We start from the raw sequence: 18,720 nt of genomic DNA, 5'->3' as shown, positions 1-18,720 counted from the left end.
CCGAGGTTCGTACGATCCCACCTGAGGCCAACAGAGAATGCCGTTCTCCAAGCTTTGAATTGGGTCAGGCCTGTCGGTAAAATTTTGGCCTGAGGATCAATTTAGCATGGCCAATCCACCTAACCTGCAGATCCTTGGAGTGTGGGAGGAAACTGGAGCACCCGGAGGAAGCTCACACAGACACGGGGAGGACATGCAGACTCCGCACAGGCAGTTACCCAATGCTGGAATCAAACCCAGGTCCCTGGCAGTGTGAGGCAGCACTGGTAACCACTGTGCCATCCTAAACATTAAAATCACTTGCAATTAAACTAATCGAAAGACGAAGTTCAATAATGTCTTATTCATTCATGTTTGATTGCAGTTTCAACTCCAAGTGATACTGTTGTTGTTGCAGGAAGTTTTGTCCATGTTTAGTAAATCCGACTCCCGATTCAGCTGAATTAAAGGAGCTTCGCCGAATTAATAAAGAGTTTCAGGTAGGTAATAACTGTGATAAACTGCTTGATCTGTCATACCAATTGAAGGGTGTGTGACATAGAACGGCGCTGTTAATTTTCAATGGCCGATTAAAGTTGTCATTTAGAAAAACTTGTTTTGCCTCCAGCATTAGAAACAGCTGTAGTTTCAGCATGCTGCTGGTGTGTAGTCCTTTTTAACTCACACGCATGATGAAATTAATTATTTCTGACTGATAACTGCATGCATAACAGCTTTAATTGACAATGAATGAGAGAACCCATGATCCCCGGAGAGTTCAACACAGTCATCTTCAATTATAAATTCAGGTGTCATTCTCAGATGGGTGATAAATAGCACAGGCTCTTAAAGCCAAATTCGTCAACAGTTTCAATGTAATTGTTACGGCCCTTCTAAAAGAACATAGAGCGCAGCTCACAATCATTACAGCATAAAATAATTGTGTTTTGTTTAGCAGCACCATGTGTGAATAGCTAAAACCATCATTCCTAATTTAGTTTCATACTTCATGGCACTTCCCAAACTACTTCATTGACTGTAAAGCATCTTGAGGTGCTATATAAATGCAAGTCTTTACCTTTCGAGTACCTTCTACTTCAGCCTTGTTGCCATTAGGCCAATGGCTGAATGCTATAATTGATTGGTGATATGAGTCCTTTGGAGCCCATCCCAATAATCTGAAAAGAGAGGATTCCACCAGCAGTGCCAGCGGGAGGAAGCGAGGGACAAGATTTCACTATTTTACATTTTACTGTGACAGTCAAACCCAAAATCAACAGAAAGTTAAGCAAGCATTAAAAGGCGAATGGCATGGAATTCTCCGACCATTCACGCCAGGGGGATTCTCTGGTCCTGCCAGCAGTGCACCCTGGCCCGTGGGTTTCCCACTGGCATGGGATGTCAATGGGAATTCCCATTGACAGTGGTGGCACCAGAGAATCCCGCCGCGAGCAAACAGCACGCCACCTCCCGCTGGTGGGAAACAAGCGAATGGAAGGCTGGTCAATCCTACCCATGGTATTTCAGTGGGAAATCATAGAATCCTACAGTGCAGAAGAAGGCACTTCCTTCCTCCACTGCTTTCTTCAGTCTTCTTTTTTCTAGCTATCCATTATTTTCTTCCGTGATGAAGTTGGGGCATTAGATTTTGTTATCGAAATCTTTACATGTGGGACAATAGTGGATATTTACTGGCATGTCTTTTGGAATCGCTTTGAGGTGGATTCTGAATGCAGTGTGGAAACTGGGCAATAGTGCTGACCTGTATCTTCTTGAGTACAAAAAATAAGTAGAAAAGGATTATCCCTTATATCCTTTGCTTATACTTTTCTTGAGAAAAATGCTCTCAGTCAAAACATAAACCGTTTCACATTCTGCACTCTCTCATTTCCTTCTATATGAATGATATGCTTTGTCTGAATACTGTGCAAGAAACAATACTTTTCACTTTTAATACATTTTAATACATTTTTAATACTTTTAATACATGTGACAATAATAAATCAAATCAAATCAAATCTGTCATTCACAGCTGCACCATTTTATTACTGAACATTTCTCTTTCTTGGGAGCAGAAACTGATTGTTTGAGAAATCTGCTTGTTTTTTTTTACATCAACAGCTCTGCTTGCACACTCAAGCCAGGCTGAAATTCAAGACACAAGCTGTTATTTGTCCTTTCTGGTTATCAAGCTCCCATTACCTTAAGTCATAGCCCAGTCCATGCTTTCATGCTGAACGCTATCTCCCTAGTAACCTCATCCGGAGTCTACTTCTTAGAAGCAATGTCATAGCCAGGAAATCCCAATTACCTCTCTTAAAGAACTCTCACAGTTTTGTACAAGTTAAGCTTTTGAAGTTGAGGTTTTAAGCTAAGTTAAGCTTAAGTTATAGCTCAGTCCATCCCTCCCATGCTGAATGCTATCTCCCCAGCAACTTCAAACAGAGTCTAACTTCTCAGAAGCAATGTCATAGCCAGGAAATCTAATTACTTCTCTTAAAGAAGTCTCAGAGATGAGATTAAGTTTAGGTTTTTTAGGTTGAAGTTTTAAATTAAATTTATTTATTAGTGTCACAAGTAGGCTTACATTAACATTGCAATGAAGTTGCTGTGAAAATCTCCTACTCACCACACTCTGGCACCTGTTTGGGTACACTGAGGGAGAATCTAGCATGGCCAATGCACCTAATCAGCACGTCTTTCAGACTGTGGGAGGAAACCGGAGCACCCGGAAGAAAGACATGCGGACAACATGTAGACTCCACACTGACAGTGACCCAAGCAGGGAATCCTGCCTGTGTTCCTGACTCTGTGAGGAAGCAGTGCTAACCACTGTGCCACCATGCCATAGATGTTTAACTTTGAATTAAAGGAACATTCTGCAAATGTAAATTTTTTTTGTGCAAAATACAGGGTTTGCCCCAGTGATCACCAGTAAGATACCAAGCATCATATCTTGGTACTCACATTTCATCAATTTTGCAGCCCTATGAACATAGGGCAAATATTGCATGGAACCATTGTAAAATCCTAACTGTTTCGATGGTTGTGGATTTTAAGCAAAAAGAAAAACAAATGGTGTGCACATGTAAATTCAAACTAACAAAAACAGATTTATTGAAGGAGCTCTTGCCTGTACTTTGTACAAAATGAAACTAAACAGGAGCCTGTGAAACACCCCAATCACATCACCATCAAATCATGCAAGCAGCTTTTAAAGCAGTCATGCAACCAACTAAAAATATAACAACCCCGCACTGCATGAGCTGTTTTAACAATGCTAAAAATATACTAAACTCTATTGTAAATGTGGCTCATTTCATTAGCAAAACCTTCTTATCAGCATTACTAAGTAATAAACATATTGCACCAACACATCCATGACTATGGGTACAATGTGTACCTGTGCCCCATTAAGCTTTTTTTTTCACTCATGGGACATTGGCATCACTGGCTGGCCAGCGTTTATTGCTCATCTCTGATTACCCGAGGGCAGTTGAGGGTCAACCACATTGCTGTAGCTCTGGAGTCACATGTAGGCCAGACCAGGTAAGAACAGCAGATTTCCTTTCCTGAAAGACATTAGTGGACCTGGTGGATTTTTCTGACAATCGGCAATAGTTTCATGGTCATCAGTAGATTCTTGATTCCAGAAATTTTTTATTGAATTCAAACTACACCTTCTGCTGTGGTGAGATTCGAACCTGGGTCCCCAGAACATTAGTTGAGTATCTGGATTAATAGTCTAGCAATAATACCACTAGGCCATCGCCTCCCCCTTTTGCTTCGTATTATAGTGTTAACTCATTTAAATACATGTTGACACCCCTGTTTCAAACTCTGTCACCATTTTTGCTTATGTAGTCTGCTCTGAAACACCAATAAAATGGGGTGTCAATCACCCCAATTATGTCAGTGATGTGCCAAGTCCTGGTGACTGGAGGACCATTTATGTTTCCAGGTAACAACATCAATTAATCACCAAGGTTGGGCTTTGACCAAAGCTTCTGTGAGCTAGGAACAGACATGCAAATTGTATGCTTTGTGGAAAATTGCAGATGTATGCATTTTTCATTGTGATTTCTCTGAAAATAGTTTCCTCTTTTTAGGCAAAACTGGAAGAGTTGGTTGCCTCTGGGAGATTTGATGAAAAGGAAGACTTCACTGTGATACTTCAACCCTTCTTGAGGAGTGCAGCACCTCCATTAGATATGGTAAATTATTCAATGCCACATTTAAAATTCCAATGGAATTTTTTTTATATTGGAAACACATTGCATTTGCATTGTATTATATGATGCAAAATTGTGTAGCTCAGCCTGCCTCTGTTCCCATACCAATTGAGTTACAGTGATGCTGACTTGACAGAAAAGGAATTATGCAACAGGTTGTTGTGGTCTGGAAAGTACTACCGGAAATGGGGTAGGATGTGGATATGTTCATGACTTTCAAAAGGGAATTGGATCAATACTTGAAATGGAAAAACTTGCAGTGTTATGGGAAAAGTGGAGGGACATAGGATTACTGGATAGCCCCATCAAAGAGGTGGCATAGACACAAGCATGATGGGCCAAATGGCCTCATTTCATGATGTGCTATTTTATGTCTCTACAACAGGACACTTGGTGTAGCAGCAGCTTAAGTTGCCTTCACAGAATTCAGCATTTCTGGTTCTTGTAGCCCTACAGAAGTAATAAACAGACTTACTTCCTGGACTTCTCTTTGGTGTGAACCAGCAGCTAAACTGCAAAGGCTTTTCATAGTTCATCAGAGCTGGTTGAGCATTCATCAATGCATTGTATTAGGATTGCTTCATAGGTAATTTCACTAAACCAGGCACTGCTGTCTGATTCAGGGAATTCTGATTCAACATTCCCCATCACACTGCACTACACCATACCAAAAGACCCTTGGCAACATAATGTTGGTGACATTAGCAGGAATGGTGCCATAAGTCATTACCCCATTTCCTCCCATTTTTACCAGGCTTCAAGATCTCCCTGAATGTCTTTCTCTGAACATGGAACCAATACCACAATTAACATTCTGGCCAAATCAAATACATGTCACAGAGTGAGCATGAGATATTGAAAGGCAAAAGATGCCGATGAGAAGATTTTATTTTTAATGTATTAGTAAAGTCATAATTATGGCAGATTTGTAAGGCCTTTCTCTTTAACCTTTATCTGCGCACAAGGATGTTTCATCAATTAATATAGGAAACTATGGTAAGAAGTAAATGAGATATAAAAAGTTTTCAGAACAGTACAGTTGTTCTTGTTCACCTTTATCTCTTTGTGATTTCTTTTCCTCTTATTGCACTGACTGATTTGTGTTCAGGTGAAGAAGGTTTGGGTTTCATCACCATTATATAGGTTGACCATCAAAGCACAGGATTAATTTTATTCACCCTGAGGATGTGGACATTGTTGGCAAGGCGCATCTTTCAAACTATGGGAGGGAACCAGAGTACTCAAAGGAAACCCAAGTGAGAACATGCAGACTCCACAGACACAGTGACCCAAGCCAGGAATTGAACACAGGCCCCTGGCGCTGTGAGGCAGCAGTGCTAACCACTGTGCCACTGTACTGCCCTTGTTCCTGCAAGTTCATCAGATCAAATGATTCAATTCTTCTTTCAAATGTTCCACTTCCTGGAAGCGATATTCCAGTGTTTTCAGGAGTTCTTATTTTGCCTTACCAAATGCATCTTTCGTAGATGGAAGTTGATTTTCTACACTGATCAGTTTTTTCTTGACAGAGTATAATTTCTTTGTGCTATCGCTTAAGCTCACATTCTGTAATTGTGGTTCTTCCAATTGTTTTGAGACTCTTCATGCTCTTTCATGAGAATGTATACTTTCTCTTCTAGGTTCTTGATTTTCATCTCTTGATGTGTCTCCATGGCAATGTAATAACTTTCCAAGTTTTCTTCCAAATATTGAACCATTTTCTTGAATCCTTTATTCTCTTTCTTGTATCTCTGCAGCACCTCAAAAATGTATTTGTTCAGATTATGAACAATTTGGATCATTGACAACTTCAATGTCCAATGCATTCACTGGGGTGTATACTCAGCTTGAATTCGGAGTTTCAAATCTTCCGATTCAGTCAAAAGATTCCAATCTTATTTCATTCTCCTTTTGAGCAGTTTGTTTATTTCAGATAGCTTTTCTTCATTCACAGCTAGCTAATCATTCTGCACTGTCATCTTCTGTTATAGTTCAGCTAATATGTTGGGATTTCCAGAAATATAGATTGTTGAGACTTTCAGAAGGTTCCTTACCACTCTGGTGCCCTCACGTGGCTTGTTTGAGCATCATCTTTTCATTCTTGATGCTTAACCAGAGGATTTGTGTGCCTCTTTTTAAGCTATGTGTACTCTACAACCTGAAGAATAAAGTATTCATCAAAGGCTTTTAATATTTCGTTAGTGCTGGTTAAGCATTCATCAATGCATTGCAGAAGGATTGCTTTATCGGCAAGTTCACTAAGCCAATATAAAAAGGTATTAATTTGAACTTTTTCTGACTTTCTACTCAGACCTGATGTATGCAAGTTGTTTAAAAATTCCCTGTAATCATCAAGATTACAATTAAGGCTTTCAGATATAGATTTTTTCCCACAATTGTTTTTTTCTCAAATGTAGAATTGAACTCTTAGGTCAAGAACATGAGGGAATCAGTCAAAATATCATGTTTTATCTTGTATTGTTCCAATAATACACCTCAAACATTCAAAAGCAGGCATGAAGTGTCAATACCAAACTCAGTTGCAAAGATGGAAGATCAGTAATTTAAATAATAAACCTAAGCACTTGCTGAACATGTTGTTTTAGAAATCAATCCTCTATTAAGGTAATACAGCCACCAAAGTTTCTCCATGTTGTTTGATTGTGTGATGGTCACTGCACTCATGCACAAAACTCTGAAACCTTGTGATAAGGTTCAAAAGAGTTATTTCTGATTTTTATTTATTCATCCAGGCCGGGGAGATCGATTACTCCTTTTTCAGTCCCGACTGTTTCCATTTTACCATAAAGGGGCATAAGGAAATGGCAAAGGCACTTTGGAATAACATGGTAAGTATGAAACTTCTCAATGCTTTATCAGTGGATGTCTAGTTTAGAAAGCTGTGCTATATAATGGGAGAATAAATGTTTTTTCCTTCAGCAGCTATAGAAACTTGTATTTATATTGTGATTTTTACGTTATCAGGCATTTTGTTTTACGTTACCCAATCTAGAAACTCAGATAACGTTCTGGGGACGTGTGTTGAAATCTCACATAGCAGATGGTAGAATTTGCATTCAATAAAAAATATCTGGAATTAAGAATCTACCGATGACCGTGAAATGTCAATTGTCAGAAAAACCCATTTGGTTTACTAAGATCTTTAAGGGAAGGAAATTTGCCCTCCTTACCTGGTCTGGCCTACGTGTGACTCCAGAGCCAAAGCAATGTGGTTGATTCTCAACTGCCCTTGGGCAACTAGGGATAGGCAATAAATGCTGGCTAGCCAGTGAAGTCCATGTCCCAAAAATGATTTTTTAAAACAAAAATGAAATAAGACACAAAGCTGATATTAAGGTCAATGACCAAAGTCTTGGTCAACAAGGTAAATTTTGAGGAGTAGGTGAAAGGAGGGAAATGAGGTAGTGAGATGGAGTGCATCAGAAGAGGGATCCCAGAGCTGAGGGCACACCTCATTGAATGATTCAAACTGGAGTGCTCAGAAGACCAGAGTTAGGGAAGGACAGATACCTCAGGGCTGGAGAAGATTACAGTGCTAAGGAAGAGCCAGGTCATGGAGGATTTCAAAACAAGGAACCAAAAGAGAAAATGCTGGAAAATCTCAGCAGGTCTGGCAGCATCTGTGAGGAGAGAAAAGGACTGATGTTTCAAGTCCAGATGACACTTTGTCAAAGCTAAAAGGCATAGAAAGTGGGAGATATTTGTACTGCAGGGTGAGGAAATGAAAGATGAGTCATAGCCACAAAATCACGAGGAAAGGCTGTTAATGGCAGCCCATTGAGAGAATAAAAGGTGTGGATTGTCAAATGGCAGAGAAGCTGAAATCAGAGGGTAAGCTGTGACAGATGAAGATTTGGGAGGAAGGGATCAATGGGTGGGAGAGAGATAAAATTGAGAAAAAGGGGGAAAGAAGAAGCAAATGGGGGAAAGGGTAAGGAAGGAGGGATAAAATAGGGGGAAAGTATGGGGGGAAGGAAAAATAAAGAAAAACAATAAAGAAATAAAAGAGAGAGAACAGTTAAAAATAAAATGAAATGAAAATAAAGGTGGCCCAGGTGAGGTAGAATTAATCATCTGAAGTTGTTGAATTCGATGTTGAGACTGAAAGGCTGTAACATGCCTAGTCAGAAGGTAAGATGCTGTTCCTCCAGTTTGGGTTGAGCTTCACTGGAGCATTGCAGCAGGCCAAGGGCAAATATGTAGGCATGGGAGCAGCATCGTGTGTTAAAATGGCAAGCAACCAGAAGTTCAGGGTCCTGATTGCGCACAGACTGAAGGTGTTCAGCAAAGCGATCACCCAGTTTACGTTTGGGTCTTTCCTTTTTCCAAAACAAGGATGAGAATTTTAAAATGAAAGCATTTCTTCAAGCTGAAGCCAGTGTAGGTCAGCAGGGGAGAATGATATTTGTTGCAGGTTAAGACGTGGATAGTAGAGTTTTGGGTGACCTCAAGATTACTAAAGGTAGAATATGTGAAACTGGCCAAGAGGGCATTAGATAAATAATAGAGGCATGGATGAGGGGTTCAGCAGCAGCAGAGCTGAGTCTGGGCAGAGTAGGGCGATGTTACAGAAGTGGAAACAGGTAGCTTTACTGGAGGCACACACATACTTGGTTGAAAGCTCATCTCAGTGTCAGTAATTGCAAGCAGTTTGGTTCAGCCTTGGACATTTGTTAGGGAAAGAGGTGGAATCAGTGGATAGTGAGCAGAGAAGATACTGGCAAAAGTCAGTGGTTTTGGTCTTCCCAATATTTAATTGGAGAATCTCTTTCCTCACCCAGTATTGACAATAGATAAGCTGTCTGACATTTATGACATTGGCATTATAGATGCTGAGTCAGGAAATTTGCACCAATGGCTCCAGTTTGATGAAGTCGTGCTCATCTTTTTCGATTATATTGATAATGTCACTAGACCGAAGCAAATCTTCTCTCCTTATGATGAAATATTGGTTTCCTTTTAATGGACATGTGGGATAGGGTGTGAGAGGCATGGAGCTAAGTACACTTTTGGACAAGAGGGAAGATAGGCATTTATACAGCTCACTAAATACTGAAAGAAACAAATATATATGTATGTGTGTGCCTGTGTTTGTGTGTGTGTCTGTATAATGTGTATATATGTACATTTGTATATACACTATATGTATATATCTGTGGTCAGAGGACCAAAAGGCTCTAAGGCAAAAATTTAAGTATGGAGGGGGAGAGATATAGGTGGGTAATTCCAGAGATAATTGGGGTCCAGGTATCTGAAGGAATAGTCATCAATGCTGGAGAGATCTTGATTGGAAATGTACAAGAGGCCAGAATTAGAGAAGCACAAATACCTCAGAGGGTTGAGAAGTTGGAGGAGATTAGAGATAGGGGGGGAAGAGCAGCCATGGAGCCATTTGGTCACAAGGGCGAGAATTTTAAAATCGAGACATTGCTTGACCAGGGGCCAGTGTGGGTCACTGAGCACATAGTGATAGGGGAACAGGACTTGCTGTAAGCTGAGGGCAGCAAAGTTTTGGATGAACTAAATGAATTGGGTTGACGACTTGTGTTTTTTGTTTCATTCCTCCCTTGTTTCAGCTTCAACCGGAAGGCCAGAAGGTGGAAATTTACTCAGTTTCCAAACCAGTGCAGCTCATTTGTCCAACAAAGGTACAGCAGAAAAGTTATGAGATTTGGATGAGAAATCTAATAAAGCAATGTTGTTCAATTTGGCATAAGATACTCAGTGCATTTTCATAACAAACTTTATAGCTTCAAAATTTTCAGTGATTTTTCTCTACTGATTCATTTTTAATGATCATTGATGGAAGAAAATGTTAATGTTGTGCAGTAAAACACATACTCGTTCCTGGGTCGGTAATAAAGGCTTCTTAGTAAGGCACAACACAACACGGTTAGCTGCTGGGCAAAACTCTTTTCTGTCACTTCAGTGAACACTAGACAACTAAATCCAAATTGTTCAAAATCTGCAAGAGAAATCGAGGACGATAGCAAAGAAACCAAACTTTTTGGTTCAAACATTATAAAAGTGTAACTGCTGGATCAAAGTCAAAACTTTATGGTCGTCTGTTATAAGACCATAAGGTATAGGAACAGAATTAAGCCATACGGCCTGTTGAGTCTGCTCCGCCATTCAATCATGACTGATATGATTCTCATCTCCATTCTCCTGACTTCTCCCTGCAACCCTTGATCTCCTTATTGATCAAAAACTTACCTATCTTTGTCTTAAAGACACTCAGTGACCTGGCCTCCACAGCCCTTTGTGGCAATGAGTTCCACAGATTATCACTCCCTCATCTCAGTTTTAAAGGAATGTCCTTTCAGCCTGAGGTTGTGCCCTCGAGTTCTAGTCTCTCCCTCTGGTGGAAATATCCTCTCCATGTCCCCTCTATTTAGGCATCTTAGTATTCTGAAAGCATTAAGCCAGCCAGTGAAGATTACCCAGGTAGACTTCCTACTGCCCTGCTGTCCATCCAAACCTGTCCGTACGTTTGAGGGACAAGCAAGGCCTGTCTGTCCTGGCTCCAACTGAGGCCCTTAGCTGGCTCATTTTGAGGGGTTCAGGGATGGGGTGGGAGTGCCACCCAGCAGATTAACTTACTCAAGCTTCAGTGGGCAGCGTTGCACCTATATAACTTCCCCACTTTCAAGATCAGGCATCTCTTCAAGGTTTGGGCCCCCTGGATGTTCCCTCTCCCTTTCATTTTTAAAGTTTATTTATTAGTGTCACATTACACTGAAATGAAGTTACTGTGAAAATCCCCGAGTCGCTACACTCCAGTACCTGTTCGGGTACACTGAGGGAGAATTTAGCATGGCCAATGCACCTAACCAGCATGTCTTTCGGACTGTGGGAGGAATCCAGAGGAGGAAACCCATGCAGATATAGGGAGAATGTGCAGACTCTACACAGACAGTGACCCAAGACGGGAATTGAACCTGGGACCCTGGAGCTGTGAGGCAGCAGTTTAACGACTGTGCTACAACCCCCAAACATTCCCCAAGTCTCCTCCCTGTCTTGCATGAACCCCAACCCCACCCCACCCTATTCCGCGCCCCCCCGCCCCCAAGACCTCCCACTTGTCTATGTCCTCTGGCCCTGGCACCTTGACACTGGAACAGGCTGCAGTCCCAGCGATGACCACTGCTCCCAGTGGCTGCAGAGGACCACAGAGTTGAAGGCCAATCTGATTGGCCAGCAGTACAATGAGATGTGACTCGCTACCCAGTGAGAAGTGGAAGTCAGACACCAGCCAATCAGCTCTCCACAAATTGCTTCTACTACGAGTTTAGATGCGACAATTTTATTTAAAATAAAGGAACCACTGAGTCCCTAACTTTCATCTTTAACACATTTGTTATTTCTAATATAGAAACAGAATTAAGTCATTCAATCTTTCAACTTGTTGCGCTATTTGATGAGATTATGGCTGATCCTAGCTCCATTTACTGTGTTCACCTTCATTTGCTTTCATTTTTTCCAGCTGGCAAAACAATCTTTTGATCTCAGATTTAAAATTACTAATTTAGCTACCTGCCTTTGATTTTAATAGTAAGAAGTCTCGTAACACCAGGTTAAAGTCCAAAGGTTTAATTGGAATCACAAGCTTTCAGAGTGCTGCTCCTTCATCAGGTGAGTGAAGGAGTAGTGCTCCGAAAGCTTGTGATTACAAATAAACCTGTTGGATTTTAACCTGGTGTTGTGAGACTTCATTATGTGCCCACTCCAGTCCAGCGTTGGCATCTCCACGTCATGACTTTGATTTTAATATCATATCCATCCCCTTGTTCTGCATCCTTTCACCAGTGGGAATATTAATCATCTCAGGTCTATTCCAAATCTTCAAAACTCCAATCAAACTTGTTATGAATATCTAGTTCCATAATTCATGTATCTTAGAATATCGTCTCCATTTTATAAATTAAGGTTTGAACTGTAGAAAGTGGGTGTATCTGGCTGGGAAACTAGTAATGGCAATCCCGAAGTAAATGCAATTCAAGCAAGCTTGGAATTTATTACACTTAAAAGATTAGGGCCATGTTAACTGGAGAGATTCACAACTAGAAAAGTAAGATCATGAGAAGCAGATGGGATAACTCAGCTAAAGAATTGGATGTGTAACATTTGTGGTTATTCCAGTAAAATATTTAAATTATTCGTGAGTTTTCCCAGATTTAAGGAAAGCTTTAGGATGAAAAGGTGGCTATTTTTCATTTCTACCTGGGTGTGTGTCACATTTGCATGCTGATGGATGAAGTTAACGAGATTTTTTTATCTTAGAGTTTATCTCTGTGAATTCTGTTGAGGCATACCCACTATGCAAGGCTGCTTGCTGTTTGGAAATAGACCTTAAAGGATGTGTCATCTTGTGGGTCTTATGTAACTTGTAGATCCTTGACAATCAAGAGGTATAGCCACACCTACAGATGTAGTGGAAATGTATTCTCCATAACACAAGCTGTGATTGGGAGCTAATATTCAGCATAAAACAACATTAGTAATGAGGGAAAAGACTGAAAGATTTTTTCATTAGACACAAAAGGAAAGAATCTATATTAATCCTCTCAGTATACAGCAGGTAAGCGTGAGTCAGTTGGTGTTCTTTACGTCATCAGTTTGATTGTGTTCTGTAGGCTGTTGAAGTCTAGCGTGTGTTCTGATGTTTTAAGCTACTGCACAGGAGTTGCAGGCTGGCCTAGTGCTTGGATGGTAGAATCCAGACTTCAGAGGACTGGTAAAGAAATTGGAGAATTGCTAAGTTTAAAGTTTATTTATTGGTGTCACAAGTAGGCTTACATTAACACTGCAATGAAGTTACTGTGAAAATCCCCTAGTTGCCACACTCCGGCACCTGTTCGAGTGCACTGAGGGAGAATTTAGCATGGCCAATGCACCTAACCAGCATGTCTTTTGGACTGAGAGACGAAACCAGAGCACTCGAAGGAAACCTATGCAGACACGGGGACAACATGCAGACTCTACACAGGCAGCGAGCCAAGCCAGGAATTGAACCTGGGTCCCAGGCACTCTGAGACAGTAGTGCTTACCACTGTGCCACCATGCTGCTTCTAGCCAAAAGCTATTGGAAATTAAATGAATGCTTGCACCTTGAGTATAGCTGGAGTAGTGAAGAGAAATCAAAATGATTTCTACAGAGCTATGACATTCCTTTGGTTTGGTCCCAGGCAAGAAAGTAAATTAACTTTCAATATTTCCAAAGTTAAGGGGGAGGGAAATAAACGTAGAACTGAGTTTATAGCCTAAGTCTTCGTAAGCTGCAATTTCAAGCTAGTAGCATTTACATTGTTTAATTTTTTTCAAAAGCAAAATCTTGTGGCATTGTTCTGTTAATGAATTGCTGATTGTTCAGGTTTTTCCTTTAAACATTAATGGTCACTACCTGGATCACAACAAATACCCACTTAACCTTTTTTTGGGGAATGTAAGCCTAATTGTTGCAATATTTCCTCATAATTTAATCCTTTTGGTGGGATGTTCCAGCCACATGCGCCCCAAGACCGGAAATTCCTGCCAAGGTCAACAGACCTTTACAAGGTCTGCCGAACTTCCTGTTACAATTCCCATTGCGAGCAAGACAGGAAAATTCCACCATTTGAGCCTCGATAAAATAATGGTGAATTTGCACTTACTTCTTCTTAGGCCAGTATGTTCTTGTTAAGGTGTGATGCCTACAACTGTACACAAGATGAAGTTGCCACAGTCCCATGACCATAAGCTACTTTCCCCTTTGAGGGGGAAGAGCTGACTAGTGGTGATTTTAACCAAAGGATCGCCTCACCTCAGGCAAGATGCAAGTTTGAGAAGGAAGAGCCTTCATGAATAACCTCAGCCAGTACGAGAATTGAACCCACACTATTGGCGCCATTCCGCATCACAAACCGTCCGCCCAGCCAACTGAGCTAAATCGACCCCCTGCGGAATTTACTCGGCGTGGTTTAAAATAAATATTTGAATGCTTTGTTAGTAATACAGCTCCTTGGTCTTTTTGCAGGAACACCCTTACATTTATACCCGATGGAACAGCGTTGCCTCTCTGCCTCCGCCATCCACCAGTGTGTCTGCTGCACAGACGCCAATAGATGTTTCGGCATTTACTTTACCTCTTGTGCTTTTTGTGAGCTTTTCTTGATCTGCTTCAGTCAGATTTAGAAAGTGTTTTGAAATGTAAATAAATAAAGATGGATCTCCGCCAGAAATTGATGCAAGGGAGCTGTTGGGAGCTCTCAACCCCAAAGAGTGAAAATGCCCAAATATATGGGTGTGATGGATTAATGTTTTGAAGACACTCAGTCCTTTGTGACTACATTAAAATAAGTTACATTGATTCATTGAGCTATTCATACATTATTTTTACATGAATACTTATCTAGGGTGTATCAGTTTCAACAAAGATAATAATCATTGTAACCTATGATTTTCTATTCATTAAAATGGATGAATGTAATGTCTTAGAACAGAATTTTTAGGTTCCAATGGGGCTGAGTGCGGAGGTATAACATCAGTGCTTCTGACTGGAACACCCATATGATTTTATCATTCCTGCCACTGGCATTTCACTTAGGACAGACGAAGACGGGACCCAGATTTGAAAAGTGATTCATTCATCTGGTTAATGAATTTATTGTCAGTTTGGAATTTTGGCGGGGGCACATTGGATCAAGGACAAGTCCAGAGATATGTAGGCAGCAACACAATGGGCAGCCAGTCATGACTCCATTATTGAATTAGGTGGGCATGTGGAAGGGCTGGAAGGTCTTTGAGTGCAGACAAGGGCATCTAACCTTTTAATCATGACACTTAGCTTCAGTGGGTCTGAACAAAATACACCGCAATAAATTTAGCATCTTCTAAAATGCAGAACAAGTTGAAATACAATGGGAATTGTAAAATTTGTCACCTGTAATTGATAGATTATTTTCCAATAATCTAAGCAGTAGCGATTCTTGTGATGTATGTTCTGAGCCAAATTCCTTAGACAAGGGTTTGTTTATAAAATATGAAGGAAAAGAAATAAGTACACGCCTTTCAAAATATATCTTTTATTATCAAACTCCGCAGTTATATATTTCCCATGTTAGTTAATTCTGTTCCAAAAATGCATTCTCTTGAATTCTTCCCTGCTCACAGTTTGGACTTACAAATGCAGATGTGACATTATAGCTAGCCATAGTTAATCTCCTGAGAACGGTGCCCGTACCTCATTGTGACGGCTTAATTGATCGCACAAAATTCAGATTGTAATTGAATTTAACCTTTTATACGACTAAGTTAATGTTTATCATTAGCCGTAAGAGTATTTTGTGCTAATGTAAAATCTATTATTGAGTTAGTTACCAATAACAAATCTTCTTAGAATATTCTGTCTTCAATATTTTTGAAGCACTATTTTCTCCCTCTTGGTGATTTCATTGTAAATCCCTATGATCCAGGAGCTGTCGTTTGTTGAAGGAATTATTGAAATATTTATTAGATTCACAATTTCAGTAAGCTGTCAACTCACAGGACAGCTCAGGTGGAATTCTCCGGCTTCACTTGGGTGAGATCAGAAATTCCCATCCGAGGTTGGATAAGGCGTTTGATAAGGTTCACCATGGAAGGCTTCTGCAGAAAATGCAGATGTATGGGATTGAGGGTGATTTAGGTAATTGGATCAGGAATTGGCTGGCGGATAAGAGACAGAGGGTGGTGGTTGATGGTAAGTATCCGTCATGGAGTTCAGTTACGAGTGGTGTGCCTCAGGGATCTGTTTTGGGGCCACTGCTGTTTGTAATTTTTATAAATGATCTGGATGAGGGTATAGTTGGGTGGATTAGTAAATTTGCTGATGACACCAAAGTCGGAGGTGTGGTAGATAGTGAGGAAGGGTGTCTTAGTTTACAGGGGGACTTGGACAAGTTGCAGAGCTGGGCCGAGAGGTGGCGGGATGGAGTTTAATGTGGAAAAGTGTGAGGTAATTCACTTTGGCAGGAATAACAGATGTGTAGAGTATAGGGCTAGCGGTAGGACTCTGAATAGTGTGGATGAACAGAGGGATCTAGGTGTATGTGTACATAGATCCCTGAAAGTTGGGAATCAAGTAGATAGGGTTGTTAGGAAGGCATACGGTGTCTTGGCGTTAATTGGTAGGGGGATTGAATTTAGGAGCCGCAGCGTCATGTTGCAACTGTACAAGACTCTGGTGCGGCCGCACTTGGAGTATTGTGTGCAGTTCTGGTCCCCACATTATAGGAAGGATGTGGAGGCTTTAGAGAGGGTGCAGAGGAGGTTTACCAGGATGTTGCCTGGTATGGAGGGGAGGTCCTATGAGGAGAGACTGAGGGATTTGAGGTTGTTTTCGTTAGAAAGAAGGCGGCTAAGAGGGGACCTTATTGAAACATATAAGATGATTAGGGGTTTAGATAGGGTGGACAGTGATAGCCTTTTTCCTCGGGTGGAGAAAGCTAGCACGAGGGGGCATAGCTTTAAATTAAGCGGTGGTAGTTATAGGACGGATGTCAGAGGTAGGTTCTTTACCCAGAGGGTGGTGAGGGATTGGAATGCCCTGCCTGCTGCAGTTGTAAATGCGCCTAGTTTGGGGGCGTTTAAGAGATCCGTGGATAGGTTTATGGATGGAAAGGGTTTGGTTTAGGTTAGAGGGTCATTGCTTTTTAACTGGTCGGCGCAACATCGTGGGCCGAAGGGCCTGTTCTGCGCTGTAATGTTCTATGTTCTATGTTCTATGAGGTCAATGGAGATTTCCATTGTGGGAGCCCCTCGCCCGCTCCTTGGTGGGTGAGGAGGTAGAGCTCTGGCCAAAGGCTGGAATTTTACCGCCCCGCCCACCACAGGAATCGGAGGGGGTGAGTGATGGACCATGAAAAGGGCTGTTGACCTCATGTGGGATTTTACAGTTTCAGGATGAGTGAGGCCATAAAATTCCCCCTTACGATTTCCCTGAAAACCTCATGCAACATCATCCTAAAACCAAACATGTTTCCCTACAAGAAAAGCTAATAGCCCTATTTTTTGGTCATGTTTAGCAGTGCCAATCAAAATGGTGGATGCTGTGCCTTTTATTGTGGCCATTGGCATGCAGTAACAAGACAGACCAATCACAGTGTAACTATGATGATGCCTAATTTATAACTGGATTGGCAATTAACAGCATGAATGGGAAATAATTAATTTGTCCAGGGCGGCACAGTGGCACAATGGTTAGCGCTGCTGCCTCAGTGCCAGAGAGCTGGGTTCGATTCCCAGCTTGGATCACTGAATATGTGAGTCTGTACGTTCTCTGCGTGGGTTTCATCTGGGTGCTCTGATTTCCTCCCACAGTCCGAAACATGTGCTGGTTAGGTACATTGGCCATGTTAAATTCTCCCTGAGTGTTCCCAAACAGGCACCAGAGTGTGGCGACTGGGGGATTTTCACAGTAAGTTCATTGCAGTGTTAATGTAAGCCTACTTATGACTAATAAATGAATAAACTTATGAGTGAGCAAATCTTTGTTTCAATACCTCAGTAAGCAAAGTCACTATAGTTCCAGATGACCATAGGCTGCTCTCCCCTTTGAGGTGTTTTAGCCCAGAGATCACCACAGCTCAGGCGAGGGGCAGGATTGAGAAGTCGGGGTCTTCATGAATAACCTTAGCTGGTACAGGAATTGAACCCACACTGTTAGCATTGCCTCTGCATTACTAACCAGCTGCTCAGCCAACTGAGCTTAACCAACCCCCTTACTTCAGTATGGATCTGGTAAAGCACAGAGTACTGATCATGTTAGGGCGGTCCATGGGAATATGGGATGGCTTATCGTAGTCCCTAAATTGTCCAACTGAAATATTGGGCGGGGATTTTCCAGCTTGCCCCAAGGCTGGAAATTCCCACCTGAGGTCAACAGATCTTTGCATGGTTTGTGTTCCGCCCACTATGATTCCTGTGGTGAGCCGAATGGGTAAATTCCACCCATTCTCTGTGCGGACGCAGTCTAGTCCCTTTATCATTTAAAATTCTTCAATCTAAGATCCTACCGATGCGTTACCAGCGTAAAAAGACTGAGGATGGGAATGTGGAAAAATGAAAGAATTAACAATGGTTGTGCATGGGAGCTGTGCAGAGGAAGAATGCCAGAAAGATCACCTTTTCAAAATTCTCTCCTTAGAAAGTTATGGATATTTAATGTGAAGGTGGCTGTCAAGACTCTGCAAGTCATAATCCACTTTGATCAGGGCACATTGACAGTGCGAATAAGGATATCAAATCCATGGTTCCCCTCCTCCTTGGACAGTAACTTTTATGCGGTCTCACGAGTAATTTTCCCCAAAAATCATCACCCATCTGTGAGTTCAGAAACTGGAAAACGGCCCTTTCCTCGCAACTTTACCGGATACAATTCCTTTCAGCAGGAATGTAATCCCAGAAGTCATTGTATATATAAAAAACATTCTGCTGGAAATCTGAACAAAGAAATTCAGTGATACAAGTA

At 41.3% G+C, this 18,720-nt stretch overlaps 1 protein-coding gene across 1 annotated transcript in view; it reads left to right on the top strand.

Annotated features, from left to right (window-relative positions):
- Positions 1–14,557, top strand: part of LOC145352216 (phospholipase B1, membrane-associated) — a 52,892-nt gene extending 38,335 nt beyond the window's left edge. Inside the window, exons 12-16 of the mRNA XM_080201954.1 lie at positions 398–479; positions 4,089–4,193; positions 6,965–7,060; positions 9,809–9,880; positions 14,248–14,557. Of these exons, the coding sequence (XP_080058080.1) occupies positions 398–479; positions 4,089–4,193; positions 6,965–7,060; positions 9,809–9,880; positions 14,248–14,385 (493 nt within the window). The 3' untranslated portion in view covers positions 14,386–14,557. The remainder of the gene's footprint in view (positions 1–397; positions 480–4,088; positions 4,194–6,964; positions 7,061–9,808; positions 9,881–14,247) is intronic.
- The last annotated feature ends 4,163 nt before the right edge of the window (positions 14,558–18,720 follow it).

This window comes from Carcharhinus amblyrhynchos, chromosome 14 (genome assembly GCF_965287045.1).
Source record: "Carcharhinus amblyrhynchos chromosome 14, sCarAmb.v2.hapA, whole genome shotgun sequence".
Classification (NCBI taxonomy): Eukaryota; Metazoa; Chordata; class Chondrichthyes; order Carcharhiniformes; family Carcharhinidae; genus Carcharhinus; species Carcharhinus amblyrhynchos.
Note: the sequence above shows the minus strand (reverse complement) of the source record. Positions and strands in the feature narration are given on the sequence as shown.